The 17,449-nt window shown below is 41.6% G+C and overlaps 2 protein-coding genes across 2 annotated transcripts; one reads left to right on the forward strand and one right to left on the reverse strand.

The window, feature by feature from the left end:
* The first annotated feature begins 529 nt into the window (after window positions 1-529).
* Window positions 530-2,598, forward strand: cyb561d2 (cytochrome b561 family, member D2). The gene is made up of 3 exons (XM_034082595.2): window positions 530-979; window positions 1,078-1,115; window positions 1,415-2,598. Exons 1-3 carry the CDS (start codon window positions 847-849, stop codon window positions 1,916-1,918), a joined length of 675 nt encoding a protein of 224 aa, XP_033938486.1. The 5' UTR covers window positions 530-846; the 3' UTR covers window positions 1,919-2,598.
* Window positions 2,599-2,647: 49 nt separating this feature from the next.
* Window positions 2,648-16,941, reverse strand: rad54l2 (RAD54 like 2). The gene is made up of 22 exons (XM_034082594.1): window positions 16,802-16,941; window positions 15,338-15,539; window positions 14,746-15,055; window positions 14,532-14,662; window positions 14,295-14,435; window positions 13,954-14,180; window positions 13,041-13,223; window positions 12,781-12,914; window positions 12,497-12,693; window positions 12,071-12,413; window positions 11,802-11,979; window positions 11,153-11,383; window positions 10,794-10,912; window positions 10,319-10,437; window positions 9,755-9,854; window positions 9,454-9,659; window positions 8,889-9,058; window positions 7,681-7,877; window positions 7,243-7,427; window positions 7,006-7,095; window positions 6,827-6,919; window positions 2,648-6,334 (listed from the first exon to the last, which is right to left on the reverse strand). Exons 2-22 carry the CDS (start codon window positions 15,486-15,488, stop codon window positions 5,319-5,321), a joined length of 4,521 nt encoding a protein of 1,506 aa, XP_033938485.1. The 5' UTR covers window positions 15,489-15,539; window positions 16,802-16,941; the 3' UTR covers window positions 2,648-5,318.
* Window positions 16,942-17,449: the final 508 nt, after the last annotated feature.

Here is a 17,449-nt window from a genome sequence, read left to right on the forward strand (position 1 = left end):
GAGGGTCCACTGAACTGTTAGGTAATGTGGAGTGGGTGCATGCTGTTTAGACCATTAGTCCCAGGCATCACATCCTACTCTGATTTACAGACTTTGTTTAGACATGTACATGACAACCCAATTTATGTTCACAACTTTAAATACAACTATGTGCCTTCAGCTCCGGGTTTGATGAAACTAGAAAAAAATGTGTTTTTGCTAAATGTGTGTGGGAAATCTTTGAAGAGAGGCATCCACGTCAGCTGAGGAGCTTCAAACTGTATTTCTGATTATTCCGATTTCACAATAAAAGCTTTAGGAAAGCTATTTATTTTCATTCAAATAGACATTGACCCACTGCTAAAACTCTTCTTCACCTACAATACAAAGCTGAATTATAATCGTTCAATTGATTGAGGGACGGTCAAATCAATAATAAAACTATTGGTATATATGTATATGACCATAACAAACGTGTGATTGTATTTTGAGGTGAAGTGGTTTATAGAGAGCTTTATTCTGAAATTAAACAACCGGAAGTTATATTTTCCTAGCCGGTAGACATGCATAACAAACTTCTTATTATACATCCATGATAACAACGTGTTGGACTTTATCCATACATCTATTATTGGTAAAGTTATCTTACCGCTTTGCAACACTTATCTGGTAAGGTCGAAAAGTCCCGTCTTCTGGTTTTAACACGACTTGAAGAGGCAACGGTTACTTTTGATCCACCATCTCTTCCGCTTCTGTTATTCTGAAGCTGCGAGTTCACTTCAGGTGACAAACATACACTGTAGACGTAAACCTGTGGGGTAGTCGGGAGCAGGGGTGCTGCCCAAATTCACATAAATTGTCTTTATCATGGCTTACAATAAAGAGCCTGAATCTGAGCCTCGAATCTACGGTTATACCAGAACAGCTACCACAGTGCTCACACACTTTATGTGCATCTCCTTCACTGTGTTCATTGCAGTTCTGTCTCGACCGGGTACAAGTGAGTCTTATTCTTATTTTTCAAACATATTCATAATAGAAGTAGCCTACTTTTGGCATGCCAGGTATTCATTTGACTATCTGTTTTTTTTGTTATAGGTTTGTTTTCTTGGCATCCCTTCTTCATGACACTGGCTGTAAGTTGAACGTTTAAGTTTCCTATTAAATCTTTCCAGCTGTTAACACATGAAATAAGTTCATTCAAACGTTTGAATTACACTTGTTTGAGCTGTTAATCAGTTAATAATTTTTTGTAGGTAATTGAAACATATCAGACAACTACTTTGCTAACTAATTCATTTTCTAGAAACCCAGCTTCAACACCTGCAATTTGAAAATGTAATGGATATGTTATATTTTATAGACCAACATTTGAATCAACAATGACATTTTGGCTTATTGCAGCCCCATTAATTTGTTTCCCCTCTCCCACTAGTTTTCCTTCTTCATGACAGAAGCCATACTCCTGTTCTCCCCCCACGGCTCCCTCGCCCAAAAGTTTCCACACAAGACAAAAGGTCGTGCTCACTGGATCCTGCAGTGCCTCTGTGTTACCTGTGCAGTCCTGGGTCTGGCAGCCATCGTTTACAACAAACACCTGAATGGTAAACCCCACTTCACCTCGTGGCATGGTCTGCTGGGCCTGCTCACAGTGTGTGTGGTGGGGCTGCAGTCTGTGGCAGCACTGCCTCTCATCTACCACTCTCTGGCCAAAGGCTGGTCCCTGGCCAAACTCAAACGCTACCATGCAGCATCCGGGCTCGTCACGTACCTGCTGGGCAGTGGCAGCCTGCTCCTGGGCCTCAGCTCTGCATGGTTCACTGCGTCTGTCGGGGAATACACCTGGTACCTGTCAGCACTCTGCACTGCTCTCAATGCCCTCGTCATAATGAACCAAGTCAGCAGGGCGTACACGGCAAAAAAACGGTTGCAGTCCTGAAAGAAGACACATAATTGACAATTTAATATAACACTCACTGAATACTAAAGCAAGGTTGGCCTCAACGATTTCATTTTTCAGGCACATTGAATCAGCTTGATTTGCATGAAAGTCAAAAAGGAACTAATGTCTGCAGCTACGTGCCTGTTTGCTATATCATGAAGCACCAGTGCCAAATGTTGATGCAATCATTTAGTTTTTTTACATGCTATACACAGGTCCATTGAGGTCATTTCATCTGCATTTCTTTTGTTGGGATTTGGGTCATCTTTAATTGTTTGAGTTTTCATATGAAATGGTACACATGTTGAGCTTCAGTTTGACTGAATACTTCCAAAATGATTGATATTCCAATCAGCCTCAGCTCTACGTTATTAACAGGTAAAATAACTGATATTAGAATGCTAACATGCTTAATTAAACTGGTGAACATCACAAACTCTACACCTGTTAAGAATCAGTGTGCGAGCATGCTTGCGTTCGAATTTTGCAAAGAATCGCTGTGCAGCAGAACTTCTGGCATCGCTCAAATTGCATGAACAGTATTTATGCTATCGTGAAAACGGCCTTGAGTTATTGTTGAACTATTACAACTGGTGTTGCTCATCCTGCCTTCTGACTTTTTTTGCTGCCATTGACTATTTATTTTGTCACATTTTGAATTAAAACAATATATCATACTGAATATATGTTGTACATTTAAAAGCATTTTCAAATGATTCGCAATGCAATAGAAGAGTGTTTTTATTGTTAAAATAACATTGATAACACAGTCATATTCTGCTCGCTCTAGGCTGCATTTATGAAATTCTTACTGGATCAGTCATCAATGGGTCAAGGTGAACACAAAGTTAAAAAACATGATTACAAAAAAAGAATGTATTTTCCATCATAAATAAATAACTTTCAGACGTTGAAAAAACGGAAACTGGTGAGTGAACACCAATAGGAAGTTATAAAAAACATTTAAAAAGAAGAAATATTTAATTAAACAGAAATTCCACATATTTGACAAGAAATGGCAGACAGGTTATGTTTTATAAACTGATAATTTCAAAGACTCAAATGCAAAGCGTTTTTCGAGAAGACGGCGCATAAAGACATGGCGTCAGTATGATTTACCTCATACAGTTAACCAACAGATATGATACTTTTTCAAAGTGCCAGGTCAAACACAAACCAATCCAAGATTCCAAGACATGGGAAAAAAAAACTGGATATATCCTTGATGAAAAAAAAGTAAACATCCAGAACAACCACTGGAAGCAGCCATTAGTAACAGAAAGTGAACAGTACGTAGTCTGGGAGAAAAAGGTCCCCGCAAGGAAAGACAATCTACAAAAAAATACTTCAAAAAAGGGAATGATCTGTTGTCTCAGGTTATCCAGTGTTTCTATAAAATGCTAACAACCACTGCATCTGGCCTATTTGACCAACAGAGGAGAAAGACTTGTCTAAATCTACATACCTTGAGGTGTCTTCAAAACACAGAAACACAAGGTTACAGAGAACAGCAAAGACCTAAACTCCCTAAAGCACCGCTGACCTACACTGACTGACACGACTGACAGAAGCTACTTACACAGCACCGCTTTAAAAGACGCACCTCTGTAAAAAGTTACCACGTTATGACAGTGTCATTTTGGTAAGGCCACCATAACACCGGACCTGGTTCTGCCAGTCAGAGGTGGTCGTAGTGAAATGCTTGATACCCCTTTTGATGGACATTGACTCAGGCTGCATGAATGCAATGTGTTCTACGGTTTGGTTGCGTTTGTTTTTTAGCAAGGGGGTGAACAAAGGGGTAAAATCTACATGTATAGTCAAGGCTAACTGATCTGTAAAAACTGCAACAAAAGAGGCGACCGAGTAAGCAACATTAAACTCCTTTTGTGTTCCTTTTGGCTTTCACACTTCTCTATATCACAATCCTGAATCTGACCAACACTTTTCTTTTTTTTGTTTGACACCAACGGTCTAAATACTCACTATCTCTAACAGATTTGTAAAAGAATGCACTAAGATTCTAAAAAATGCTAAGACTCAAGACCCCTTTGTGTTATTTAAGGCTAAATATGAAAGAACACACACAGTCCGAATCCATGCGTTATCAAAGGCTAACAGTAAATACATTCATTTTAGTTTTAAGGGGGTAAAAAAGGTAAATTATAACGTTGAACGTAAATGTGTTTCCTCAGCATAAATGGAAGAGCATGTTTATCATCATGATTGTAATAATAAAACCTCTCCCGACAACCAAAATCTACACACTGCACATTATTGACTTGCAATATAAACAATGATAATGACTGCTATATACAAAGTATCAACATATTCAGTTATAGTATCACACATAATATCCTTACAACAGAGGATGCTACAACGCCTATCAAATTGCTAAAGAGTAAAGTATTCTCAGAGAGCCTAAGATTTCTGAGTTAAAGGTAAGCTTAGTAGGATTTTTAAAAACATTAAGCCCACGTTCTGTGGCCATTGTGAGTTATTTGTACTTTTGAACTTTCTAGTATTGTTTACTAGAAAGGAAACTGTGCTGAAAGAAAATGATTGTGTTATTATACGTGTTCAGCAGCTGAGTACTGCTGACATGTGGAACAGTAAGTCAAATTTTGGTTTGTACTAGACTGTTTCACAGCAATATATCATGAGGAAATCGGACATGAAGCTGTTTTCATCACATGACTTCTTCTGAACTCAGGGGAAATAAAAATAAAGTTAAGACGAGGCCTCGCTTTAAAGTGTAGCAGGCGAGGCTAGAAAGCCTCGGAAAGATTCAGCTGGTCCCCGAACGACAAAGTTCTGATCCCACTGCTCTGATGCTTCAGCTGAACAAGTCCCAGATATTCAGCATAAGGATGTGTTACTCTGACTTCGAAAAGTCATTGAGGTACAAGTTCTCCTTGCAGGTGAGAATCTGTGTGTGTGTGTGTGTGTGTGTGTAGTTTCATGAGACCATTAGGAATGGTATTAGAGTTCACTTCACTGGTGATTATGTAAAACTAATTTAAAGGGCTTGAAACACATTTAACTTATCACAAGCTTTTCCAAATTAAAAGTTGTTGTTAATGTTTTGGATTAACAATGATCTTTTTAGTTCCTGAAAAGTTGTATTTATTTGTGCATAAATCTAGATGACCAGTTAAGTCATCATTGTGGAATTTCCCTTTCTGTCTTCTTTATGATGTAATTACATATTCAGAGTATGCCAATACGCCTGTCTATCAATCATCAGTTCATACAAATCGGGTAGATACTGTAACAGAGTCAATCTAGTTAATTTATTAAACATGTAATAATTCCCACTCCTAATGTATTTTGTGTTAGCCGTGATTGATTAAACTGTTTTATGTGTGAAACTGCATCTCCAGGGCTTCTTAAGTCTCTACTGTCCTGTCACCTCAATAACATCGTCATCAGAACTACTGCCGCCGTTCTCCGTACTCTGATGTATGTCCGGTTGGGTGAGAGCTGCCCCCAAAAGGCTGGAAGTTGGGTTGTTGAAATGGGAGAGGAAACTGGATGTGTTAGAGCTGGAGTTGGGCGTTTGAAATCCCCCTGAAAGGAGAGGGCTGGAGAACATCCTGGACTCAGAGAGCAGCGACTGACTGTAGTTGAGGGGGAAGCCTGACGAGAGCAGGTCGGCCATGTTGGGATTCATCAGGTAGGGAGGCAGAGAACCTGAAGCCAGGGAGGAGGAAGTCGCTGTCGAGGATGTAGATGACATAGGGATGGTGGCCGAAGCAGAGGAGTAAACGGGAGACATAGAGGAGGACGAGGAGGAGGGGGTGGGGAGGTGTCCGTTCCCTGTGGACGGCTGTCTCAGTAGGTCCGAGCCTGCAGAGGTGAACATGGTCTGTAGGTCAGCCAGGGTTTGTCCTGGAGCCTGAAGGAATGAAGACCCTCCACTACCACCCATTAGAAGAGGGTGACTCATTTGACCCATGTTCCCCAGCAGGGAGGAGGAGTTCAGACCACCGGGGGGGAAACTGAGCCCGCTGGAGCCCATGGACAGTCCGGGGTAACGTGATGCAGCAGAAGAAGAGCGTTTGCCTCCTATCGGTGTGTTGCCCTGGCTCTCAGTGCTTCTGCGCTTGCTGCCACGCATCTCTAAAGCGGAGCTCAAGAGGTCCTCACCGAGTTGCCTGCTCAGATCACCGCTCTGGTTGTATTGCAAACTTCCTTCATCACCCGCTGGTAATGCCAACATTTCTGACGGCAACTCATTCCCACTGCCGGCGTTGGCATCTCCTGTGGATGAAGTGAAGCGGCTGAGCTCTCTGAGGATCTCCGAGCTCAAGGGAGAGGACGGCCGCCCATCCTCGCTGGGGGAGCCCTGCTGATGATCCGCAGGCGACAAACAGCCGTTACTGAGCGCATGGATATGGGAGCCCTGGATGTCTGTGGGGGGGGGAGGGGGAGGGGGAGAGCAATGCAGCCATGAAATGTCAGGATAGATGTACAGTGTCCTACAGGGTCGTGGAAATAAGATGGTGTTGCCCAATTATATATTTATTTGCACAGTTAATAGAAAGTAATAGCCAAATCATGGGAACAAGTATAAACTGTGATTCCTTTTATTTATTTTCCTCTAAAATGTCTTATTTGTCATACTTAGGATTTAAACATTTGCTCCGTTTGCATGGTCTGTTTGTGGGGTTAAAACAAACAATGATGGAAAGTGACTTTTTTTTTTAGCATAATTTAAAAGCTCAACAACTAACACATCCATCTGCTGATAGTAACAAGAACAAATAGGCAGCTACCGTTTAATTGATTTGTATAAGGCCATGTATAGAGCCACAGAAGACAGTATACAACTCTGGTTGTATAGTATTTCTCATGACAAATTAAATTGTGTGAGAACCAAGAATAATAAATATGTGTTTGTACCTCTTGAGGCAGCAGAGCCCCCAACAGCTTGCCTAGTGATTTTTCCAGATCGAATAGCAAAAATCCTTCCATCATTTGTCCTAATGTAGGTACCTGTGTTTTAGAACATATCAAGAGATGGAGTAAATCACTCAAAATATTTTTTATAAAGGAGAACATTTATTCTTTGTTGCAACTACCTTTTGATCCTCTGATCACATGGATGCTCTCTCCTGCAGAAATTCTAGCTTGAACGTCTGTTGTGCTGTTGGATCCTGGGATTACAATATCTGTAGATTTGGACAAAATGGCCTACATTAGTCACAAAGTCTACAGTCACAACACATAATTAATGTTTTTTTAATCTTTAAATACTAAAAGGGTATAACATTTGGGAGTTGTTGTACGATTTACTCGTTAACTGAGATTATACATACCAGTTGTGGTGGTAATCCTCTGCACATAAACTCCAGCTTTCTGCAAGAAGTTGACAGGCAGGCTGCCCACAGAGCTGGAGCCGGACATGCCCATGCCGGCCTGGCGGGGCATCATGGGAATTGGGGTTGACTGGATGGGTCTAACACTTGCCACAGGCTTGTCATCCGGCCGCACCATGGCACGCCTGAAAATATGAGGGCTGAATTCATGAGATGCTCACAAACAATTGTGTCCCGTCTAATGGAAATTCATTAGAGAAAGACGATGAACTCACAAAGAGCTACAACCTCAAACATATAAATGTAATGGCGGTTTTATTTTTGGTCGTGTTTTTGCCAGTAAGGATGGCAGACACTCATTTTCAGATTTGAGCTGGATGGAACTGCTCATATATTTTGGTGGAGGAAAATGTAAATGAACAATTATCCAAAACTCACCAGCCGCGTTGGTTAAATGCCGGTATGTTTGTGAGTGTCTGATCACTCGTTGGGTAATAAGGGGCGTATGAGGGGCGAGAGTAGGGCACCGACGCTCGTTTCTCATCCTCATAGCTCTTCTTGGCGGCTCTCTTCTCTGCTTTGGTCAGTTTCGACTCTTTCCGGTCCACCAGCAGAGATTCGTGATGAAAAGGTTGCTAAGGAGATGCATGGAAATAGGGAAATTCAATTACCGATCATCTGTCAGATCTGATTCTACATAAAATGTTGATGTACTGCGCAGCCCAAGACCACTGGGCATAAAGTCAACATATACAAACAAGTCCCACGCAAGGACAATACTTGAGTGAGTTTGAGCTCAGTTATCTCATACCTTGATTCAGTGTGCGAAAAAGTACACGTCCCACCGTCCGGGACGTGTTATTTACAATATCGGACAAGTAGATCTGTCAATTGACTTGTCCGGCGGAAAAGTAATGTTTATTGACACATTATTGATACATTCAGTTTACAAAAGGCAGAACTCATTCGCAAATTGTACGCGTCCGCCATTGTTCGTTTAGAAATGTTAGTTTCGGTTCTGCTTGTCGATTCCTAAGGAAATGCATCTCGCCGCTTTCTGTACAGTTAGACGGGGGCGGGAAGTGTAGCACAGTGGCCGGGTTGGGAAGCAAAATGCACCACTTAGAACCAACTAAACAATGCAGAGATTATTTTTATATAATTGTATTCAATAACTGTAAGAAATTAAACAGTATGAAGTGATTTGTAAATAGGAATACAGATTTGACTTAATGTTTTCATAAATATATTTTCTCCCAGTTATTTTTACCCTCTCAAAGAACCGGAATCCAGAACTGAAAATAACCGGAATCGAAAAGCAGAACCGGAATCGTTAAAATCCAAACGATATCCAACCGTATGTGTGATGCAGTAAAATCTTACCGCTCACTTACGTTAGCGGTGTCGTAAAAACCGTGGGAAAATGTAAAATACGATGACGAAGAAGAAGATTCCAGTGGCCCCAATTTTTTTCCATTCTGGACAAGTGAAAAATGTATTCGGACAAGTAAATTGCCAAACTCACTTGTCTATGGACAAGTACTCTCTAAAAACTTTTTCTCACACTGTGATTTAAACACCAAACCTAAAAAACGGCCTCTCTTGCAGAGTTTGGACTCAAAGGTAAGACCATCATGCAGCTGTACCTTGGAAATGAGGTGTGGGTAAAGCTGACAAGCGTTTTGCATCACAGCTTCAAACTCATCCCCCATGTGATGAGGGCTTTGATCAGGTTCTTCTTCCACAAAATGCAGCAGCGACTCCACTTCTTTACGGGTGAAGTTCAGCACTGGGTTCAGGTCGTCAACCACACGGTCTTTAAACAAACGCAGAAAAACAGCTTCTTAAGACTTGATCATATTTATGTAGATGTTAAATACGGCACACATCAGATCTGCTTGAGTATGTCTTAATAGTGCTTGCACAAGGAACAATAACACAATAAATATCAATATTTGTTTAATAGTTACTAGTGAAAAGAAGCCTTCAAATAAAATACCAATAGGTAAAAGTGAAGCTTTCCTATGTCCATTTGAACAATGTCCATCTTATTGACTGCACTCCAACATGTTATAGCTGGCATTTATAGTTGTTCTGTGTTTTCAGCTTACTATTTTATTCCCCTTCCGCATGAGCCTGTGCATTTGTGAAAATGATAATTAATCCCAATTTCTAACAAACAAATGAATCACATATGTAAAGTTCTCTTACCGGACATGCCCTGTTTGGAGACTTGTCTGTCATAGATCTTTTTCTCCAAGGTGAAATCACAGACGAGGCGGTAAATGAAGCAAGGTTTCCTCTGACCGTAGCGGTACACCCGACACACCGCCTGAGCATCGTGACACGGGTTCCAGGAGGCATCAAACACAACGACACGGTTGGCCCCGATCAGATTTACCCCCAAGCATCCCGCCCTGCAAGGAACACACCAAATTATTGGTTGACCATTTCTGCCAGTGCACAAAGGAAAGGTACAAATCTTTAGAAAATAGAAAGCAGGGACATATACCTTGTAGAAAGTAGGAAGACCCATGCTGCGGTGTTCTCTGGGTCATTGAATTGATTTATAAGGCGCTCTCTTTCTGAGGCAGATGTACTCCCATCCAGCCCTGTAGACAGACACACATCATCTCTCAGCACTAAAGCACACTTTCACTTGCAGTGTATCATGGGATTCTTTACATTGCAAACTTAACATAAGGCTGGGAGACTTTGAATCATCTTTTATATTGTATTCCTATTAGAGAGGTACAGATTCAGCTTGGCAAAATAATAAAACAAAAACATAAAAAAGGGAATTTACCACTATCCCTTGGGAATTAAAGTACATCCAAAAAAAGACAAATTCCAAACAGTTATGTAAAATTGCAAACATATTAATCCTAAACTTGTTTCCAGAGCACAGTATGCCTAGAAAAACGGTGAAATGGGTGAATTTGAGGAATTGCAGCCAGTGTCACTAAATTAATAAAGACAACGACGCATTTGAATCTTCAGTGGAGATGACCACACTCCTGCAGGGTCGCTGGTTTGGAAGAGAGAGAGGAGAGAGGGCAGGGATTGGATGACTCACTGTAGTAATTGAGGTTGCGAACCCAGGTTTGCCTCTGGGTGTCAGGGGGGGTGACGCCTGCTGGCATGGGTCTCTTTGCTAAGAACTCCTCAATGACCGTCAGGGTGGACAAACTTTGACTAGAGTACAAAGCAAAAACACATAGGTGGTAAGAAAATAAAGGGCACTGTATTATGAAATAAGTTAAAGTCATGAAATAACAATTCATCCGTCAGTCAGATGTTTTTAACATACGGCTACAAAACAACTTTTCGTTTAACAATTTGGTTTAACTGTGACATTTCTGTTACAAGAAAAATAACAGACAATCGTATAAGACGTAGGAGGATTCAAAAATGTATTTCTTACAGTTAGCATAAAGCTCTGAAAGTTACAAATAAATCTGATTAAGGAGCTGAAATGAAAAGACAGTCAACCTCTCCTCTAAGCTGCTTACTGCTGGATCTGTGTGTAACGCTATGTGCGCTGGTCTTACCTGAAGACTAGGATCTTGTCTCTCTTTTGTACGCTCTCCTCAATCAAATGGAAGAGCAGCGTCATCTTGGCAGAATTCTCCAGAAGTCCTGTGCAGTAGTTTGACATTATGCCCTTTGCCTGACACATACAACATGGGGGGAAAAGGCTGTTAAATTAAAAGAGATTTCAGGGTTGGAGGGATGAAACTCTGCAAAGCCAACAAAGAATACAACACTGCAGACATATCAGGACCAGTCTGCAACGAAAAGCAACAGTTTTCTATGTGCTGGAGCTTTCAAACAGAGATGTCAAAACAAGAGGAATCTTTTAGCCGCAGTAATCATTTAGCTAATCTTTACATGGTCTGCCATGACATACCCATTCATATGTGATGACTTGGTTGGCTCTTTCCTGAGAGTGATTGACTAGTGGCAGGGTGTTGTTGACTTTGCTGTTGCTTGAGTCGGCTACTTTGGTTTTGAGGCCAGCACCGGATGCATTGCAGCGGGCGTTACTCGCCGAAGTGATGTCGTCCAGGTCCAGGTCCTGCTCGTTGGCCTGATTCTCCTTCTGCAGGGCTTCATAGAGGACGTCTGGGTGATTCCAGATCTGGAGGAATCCAAGAAAAAGAGGAAGGCTTACTTGATGAACCATTAGCACCGTGTTTGTATGACAACCAAGCAAGTTACAGTTTACGTCGATGTCCGTCTAAAATGTAATACTTTCTCATGTATTCCTATGCAAAATGTAAGGCCACGGTGACCTTGACCTTTGACAACCAAAATCTAATCAGTTCATCCTTGAGTTCAATTGGTGGTTCTGCAGAATTTGAAGACATTTCCTCAAGGAATCACTGAGATATGGCGTTCACGAGGAACTGGATTGGCAATTTAGTGTATTTATGGATATAGAAGACAATTCAAGGTATAGCATTTTAAGTGTAAAGACTTTTTTTGAACATTATCCCTCATTGGGCTGGCTCTTCCAAGCAGAGGTTTCTACCTAACAGCAAGGATAACAGTCTCACCTTGCAGCACACACAGAAGGCTTTGAGGGGGTTCAGGCCGAGCCAGCCGCTGTTCCCTGCTTCTCGGAAGCGTTTCATGAACTCGTTATACAGCGCCCTCTGAATGGGAGAGAGCCGCACCAACATCACATGCTCCTCCTTGGAGGGGAGCTGGTCTCGCAGCACATCATGACCTCGTCTGTAACCAAGAAAAGCGCCACATAGAACATTAACAGGTGAGCATCAAACAGGCCACTATACTTTTGTATAAATAAGGTTCCATTTCTTACCTTTGGACAAAACCCTCCAGCAGGCTGTGCAGCACGTGGCTGCGGTAGCGCATCAAGCGTACATCTTGAGGTGTGCTGTCCATGCACTGCCCGTTAAGAATGGGCCGCTCAAACATGTTGCTGAACTCCTGACGTGTTCCCAAAAAGTCGGGCCTAACAAAGTCCACCATGCACCAGTATTCAGTGAGGTTGTTCTGCAATGGGTAACCAGTCAGGACTACTCTGCGCCGGGAGCGGATGTTCTTCAGGGCCTGGGATGTGCTGGCATGGTAGTTTTTAATTCGATGACCCTCGTCACATATGACCACGTCTGGGCCAGGCCGCGCTATGGCCCTTTCAATACCTGGAAAGACAGGGTTTTTAATGGCATACACAGACTACTTTGTTCGGGCCACTGCTTCCCTTTATCCAATGATTTCTGCTGACCTTTCATGAGTTCCTGCTGTCTATCTTCTTCATCTAGGTCGATGATGATTGGTCCCGCTGGCTTCTTTGATTTCCTCTTCTTACCCGTCACAAAACTCTTCTTCATAGATAGCAGGCGGTACATCTCATAACCCATCAGCAACACCCCTCCCTCTCTAGACCAGTCCTCCACAACTTTGGCTCGGGCCATCGTGGTTCTGCAGGTAACACAGTTAGCGTGATTAATATCTCCATTGTTTGGCAATTAACGCTTAACCTTACAAAGAACATTGCATGCTACATACTTGTGCTCATCGTTGAGAATGTGAACTCTGAAGGTGCGGCCTGTGATGACTGCAGGGTCAGTGTCCGGGTAAAGAGCTTCTTGTGGTGGGAGCCAGAGGTTAAACTCTGTCAGCCAGTTCTGAAGTGTGTTCACCTTTTACCAAGGAAAAAAAGATGGCTTAGAGGTTATTTTAAATCATAATAACACAGTGAGTCCAGGAAATGTGAATGTGTGATCAACAGTATTTATCTTAAGACAGTATACACTTTGATTACTCACAGGAACAATGCACAGCACAGTGTGAGCCTCAGTATTCCTCAGCAGGATGTCAGTGAAGGAAATGACCTGCAGTGTCTTGCCCAACCCCATGCTGTGAGCGAGGATGCAGCCAAAGCCACTGCTCGTTTTATACCGCTCCAGAGACTCAATGAGGTTGTCATAGAGAAACCGGATTCCCCCAACCTTAAAAAGGAGAAGACACATGTTTGAGCGAAAACCGTCTGGATTAGGGGTTTCTGTTACTAGAAACCCCTAATCCAGAAAGATGCAGCTCATTGAGAACGCCGCTGCTCGAGTCCTCACTAACACTAAGAAAGTGGATCACATCACTCCTGTTCTGAAGTCTTTACACTGGCTTTCTGTCTGTCAAATAATTGATTTCAAAATACTGCTGCTGGTTTATAAAGCTTTGAATGGTTTAGGCCCAAAATACATTTCTGACCTCCTGCTAAATTATGAACCATCCAGAACCCTCAGGTCTTCAGGGACTGGTCAGCTTTCTGTCTCCAGAGTCAGAACTAAACATGGTAAAGCAGCGTTCAGTTATTATGCTCCAAATATCTGGAACAAACTCCCAGAAACCTGCAGGTCTGCTGCAACTCTTACTACTTTTAAATCCAGGCTGAAGACTTTTCTTTTTGTCACTGCTTTTAATTGATGTATTCATATCTCACACTGCACTGTAACTTTTATTCAAGTACCTGTGTTATTCATGTTTTATTATCTTTGCTTTTAAATGCCATTTTATAATATGTTTCTGCTGCACTATTTTTGTAATGCTCTTAATGTCTTTCATTTTTGTAAAGCACTTTGAATGGCCTTGTGTTCAAAGGTGCTATATAAATGAACTTGCCTTGCCTTACTGGGCGTTATTGCTTTGAGAGTTTGAGAAACGACGAGATGGTGGGCATACCTGGTGAGGTTTGACCGCCTTGGCCAGCTGTGGAGCGAGGTAAATGTCTTTCTCCTCTGCAGGGTGACTGATGTTTACCAGCACTTGACCCTGGGCATCAGGCAGATTCAAAACGTCATTGATGTGCGCCCCGCTGCTTTCCTCTGAGGTGCCATCAGCATCCTCATCGGCCGACTCGCTGCTTATCTGCAGGGCGTCTTCATCGCCAGAACTAAGCTCGATTATATCTACATCATCAAAGGAGATGTGAACACTGTGTGAGAGCATGCTCAATTCTCTTTGTCATGATTTACTTTGAGAAAATAAACATCATTGTTTGACAGAAGTATCATATATTTTACCATCTCTAATGTCAAGTGCAGGCAGCATGGGGTCCTTTATGTCATCCTCATCACCACTGCTGTCCAGACAGATCACATCCTGCTTGCTGAGCAGAGCAGGGACCAAGTGAGATACTTCGTCTAAAATTGAAGCAGCGTCCACTATTGGAAAGATCAGAAGATAATAGGAAACTTCAGGATAGAAAACACAGAACTTAAATCTGAGAATGTGTAGCTTCACTAAAGAGGGATAGTCACCTAGCTGAGCTTCTGGGACAGCTGCTGTAGGGAAGTCCTTTCTCTGCTGCTCCAGACGTTTCCGCCGGTCCATCTCCTCCTGTTGGGCAGCCTTGGTCCCAGCCTCCAACTGATCCTCATTCAGCATCTTTCTGTTAGCATAAGGAACATTTTCAGTATAAATAGCTACATAATGTAATATACCCGAGGGAAAAACCCCAACAGATCAACGTACCTGATATTCTTCCTCATGTGTACGGGCTTCGATAGCTTGGAAAGTTTGGAGCCTTTTGAGGACTTGGAAGATTTGGATGATTTTGAGGATTTATGTTTCTTTGTTTTGCTAGAAGCTGGCTTGCTCTTGCTTGGGTTTTCTGGGCCTGTCAGAGGCGGAGACCTAGAGGCAGGTCTGGAGGAGGGTCTGGGGGAGGTTGGGGACGCGGGCTGGGACGAAGGCTCGGGGGACGGCTCTCCGGAGGTAGCTGAAGGGGAATCCCTGCCATCCTGAGTGGCTTCCGTCCTACTCTGTGCACTCCCAGGCCGTTCTAGAGACAGAAAATAGACAGTATTTCAGTTGATGTCTTCAAAGACTAACAAGCACAAGTGTATTTTCTTTCCTGTGTGTGAATGCATTAGGTTGTGTGTTTATACAGGGTTTTTCTTTGGCAGAAAAGAGGGGTGAAATCGTTTTATCCAAAAAGTTTTCTCTCTGCTCGTTGGATTGGTTTTCTATGACAACAATATCTTGACAACATATACACACTTTAAACGTCATGTGTGTGATAGACTAGCATTGCCGCTTTTAAAATGTTTTATTGGTCACTCACCGACACCATCATCATCTTCATCGTCTCCATCATTGTCATCCTCATCGTCCTCCAGGTCTTCATTGTCCTCCTCTTCCTCGTTGTCCAAATACTCCAATTCGCTGTTAAGGCTGGGCTCCAGGTCACTTTCTGAAACTGCCTCTTCAGACATGGTGTCTTACTAGGCTCTCAAAATATTACTTGCACACCTTCATTAGGTGCCCTAAGAAAAAGAAAAAAACCATCTCATCATAACGTAGGATTCATGTAGTTTCATTGTCAATCAACAATTCAATTTGCCAATGCTAATTTCAGTCAATCCACTAATCGATTAACAATAATTCTTTAGCAACAAGACTACAAAAAAGGTCCCAATATTTAGAAATGGTCAGATATGCAATGTATGCTTTATGGTAAACACTAGCTTACTTATTGTTTGTATACGGGAAGGAAAGCACCATAGAGTCATACAAATGTGGCAGAGTGAAATATCAGTTACTATTGCCAGTTCATGATGAAACAAAGCCAAAAATAAACATAACACATTTGTATATATGGAGTAAAACAAAGTATAGTACATATGCAATAAATATGTACACGGATGATATGCATGTACAGAATGTGTTCCATCTGAACTTGTAATCAAGCAAGATACATAAAGACATAGTTAAAAACATATTATTATCTCTAGGAGTAGGTCATAAGGAATTGAGACTCTAAATATCATAGATGGATAGACATGGTGAGACATAATATCCGTCAGCAAAATACATCATAAAAATGTTCACATGGTATTAAAGTAAATCCTTTGTGTGGTATTTAAAAATAAGGCTACTTTAATAAGGCTCATAGAGTCCTCATATAGTATGTTGACATTAGCATATGTCAAACACTGAATGTCAGACATCTGAATCCACAATACAGGAATAATTGCGTATGTGATCTTATGAATAACGTGCAATGTTTAAGTGACCTATACAAGAGATTTCACCCAAAGGGTTTTGAGCTGAGGATGAATGCAGCTAGCACGAAGCTACCTCTGCAGCATATCCATTGTATCATGTTGATTGTGAATTGACATTTACTCCAAGCATTTATCGCGGATTGGCGTGAGGAGCTAACCAACCCAATGCATATAAATATTAATGATACTCAGACACAGTGAGCACAACAATATGCTAGCTAATTGCATAACAATACAGGCTAATTCAAACGCTAATAAACACGTTATTGGTGAACAGTGAACTGTTCACCAATAACAGTGGCAGCAAAACAGGGAGGCTGGTTGTAACTTGGGCAGGGGAAAAAAACAGCTTTCCTTGCAAAAACGACTGTTTTGTGGGCTGTCTTAGAAAGATAACAATCGTATTGTGTAGGGATAACGGTAGCGGTGCTAATGCTAGCCTGAAATACAACAAGGCTTTCCCTGTCGGCTAGGTAGGAAGCGCCAGCTGAACACAAACATCGGTCCGCTGAGGAACTTACCGTGCATGCGGCTGCGCTGCGCTCCTCCAGAAACCTCGCTGTGCAGACAACCACAGACCGATTTATTCCCACAGAACCTATTTAAATGAAATCAACTGATAAACGTTGCTAATTTCCAATTGGTTCCAGTGTAACCAACAATACTGTTCCCGTAGAGGTAGCTCCAACTAAGGTTCCGGGAGTTAAAAAGCCCGACGAAGAACACGGTGTGCTATTAATATTTAACATTCCTAAATGATCCATCATTGCAAACATATTTGACTAACTGTCTCACTATTTTAGCCACATTTTACATTGATAGAATACTTTCGTATATTAAATTTAAAAAACAGCACAAACTGTATATTTAAAATAAAACATTCTGAACATCTGAAAACATTTTTTTTTTACAAAATAACCTGATTTTGTAAACCTCTTGTGTTGGTTCATATGTTTTTTTTTTTTTTTTACTATTTTCTAATAAAACAGCGTGTTTCTTTGTTATTATGTATGGCCTGACACCAATCCCCGACACTAAGTCGTGATTTGATGAATAACTAAAAACATATCTCATCGTTTAACCTACTTTTAATATTTGTGTACACCATTCATTGTTAAAAATAATGTTCCGATGTTATCAGTTTTGTAGTTCTGACTACAGGAAGTTGC

This window comes from Pseudochaenichthys georgianus, chromosome 5 (genome assembly GCF_902827115.2).
Source record: "Pseudochaenichthys georgianus chromosome 5, fPseGeo1.2, whole genome shotgun sequence".
NCBI classification, from domain to species: domain Eukaryota; kingdom Metazoa; phylum Chordata; class Actinopteri; order Perciformes; family Channichthyidae; genus Pseudochaenichthys; species Pseudochaenichthys georgianus.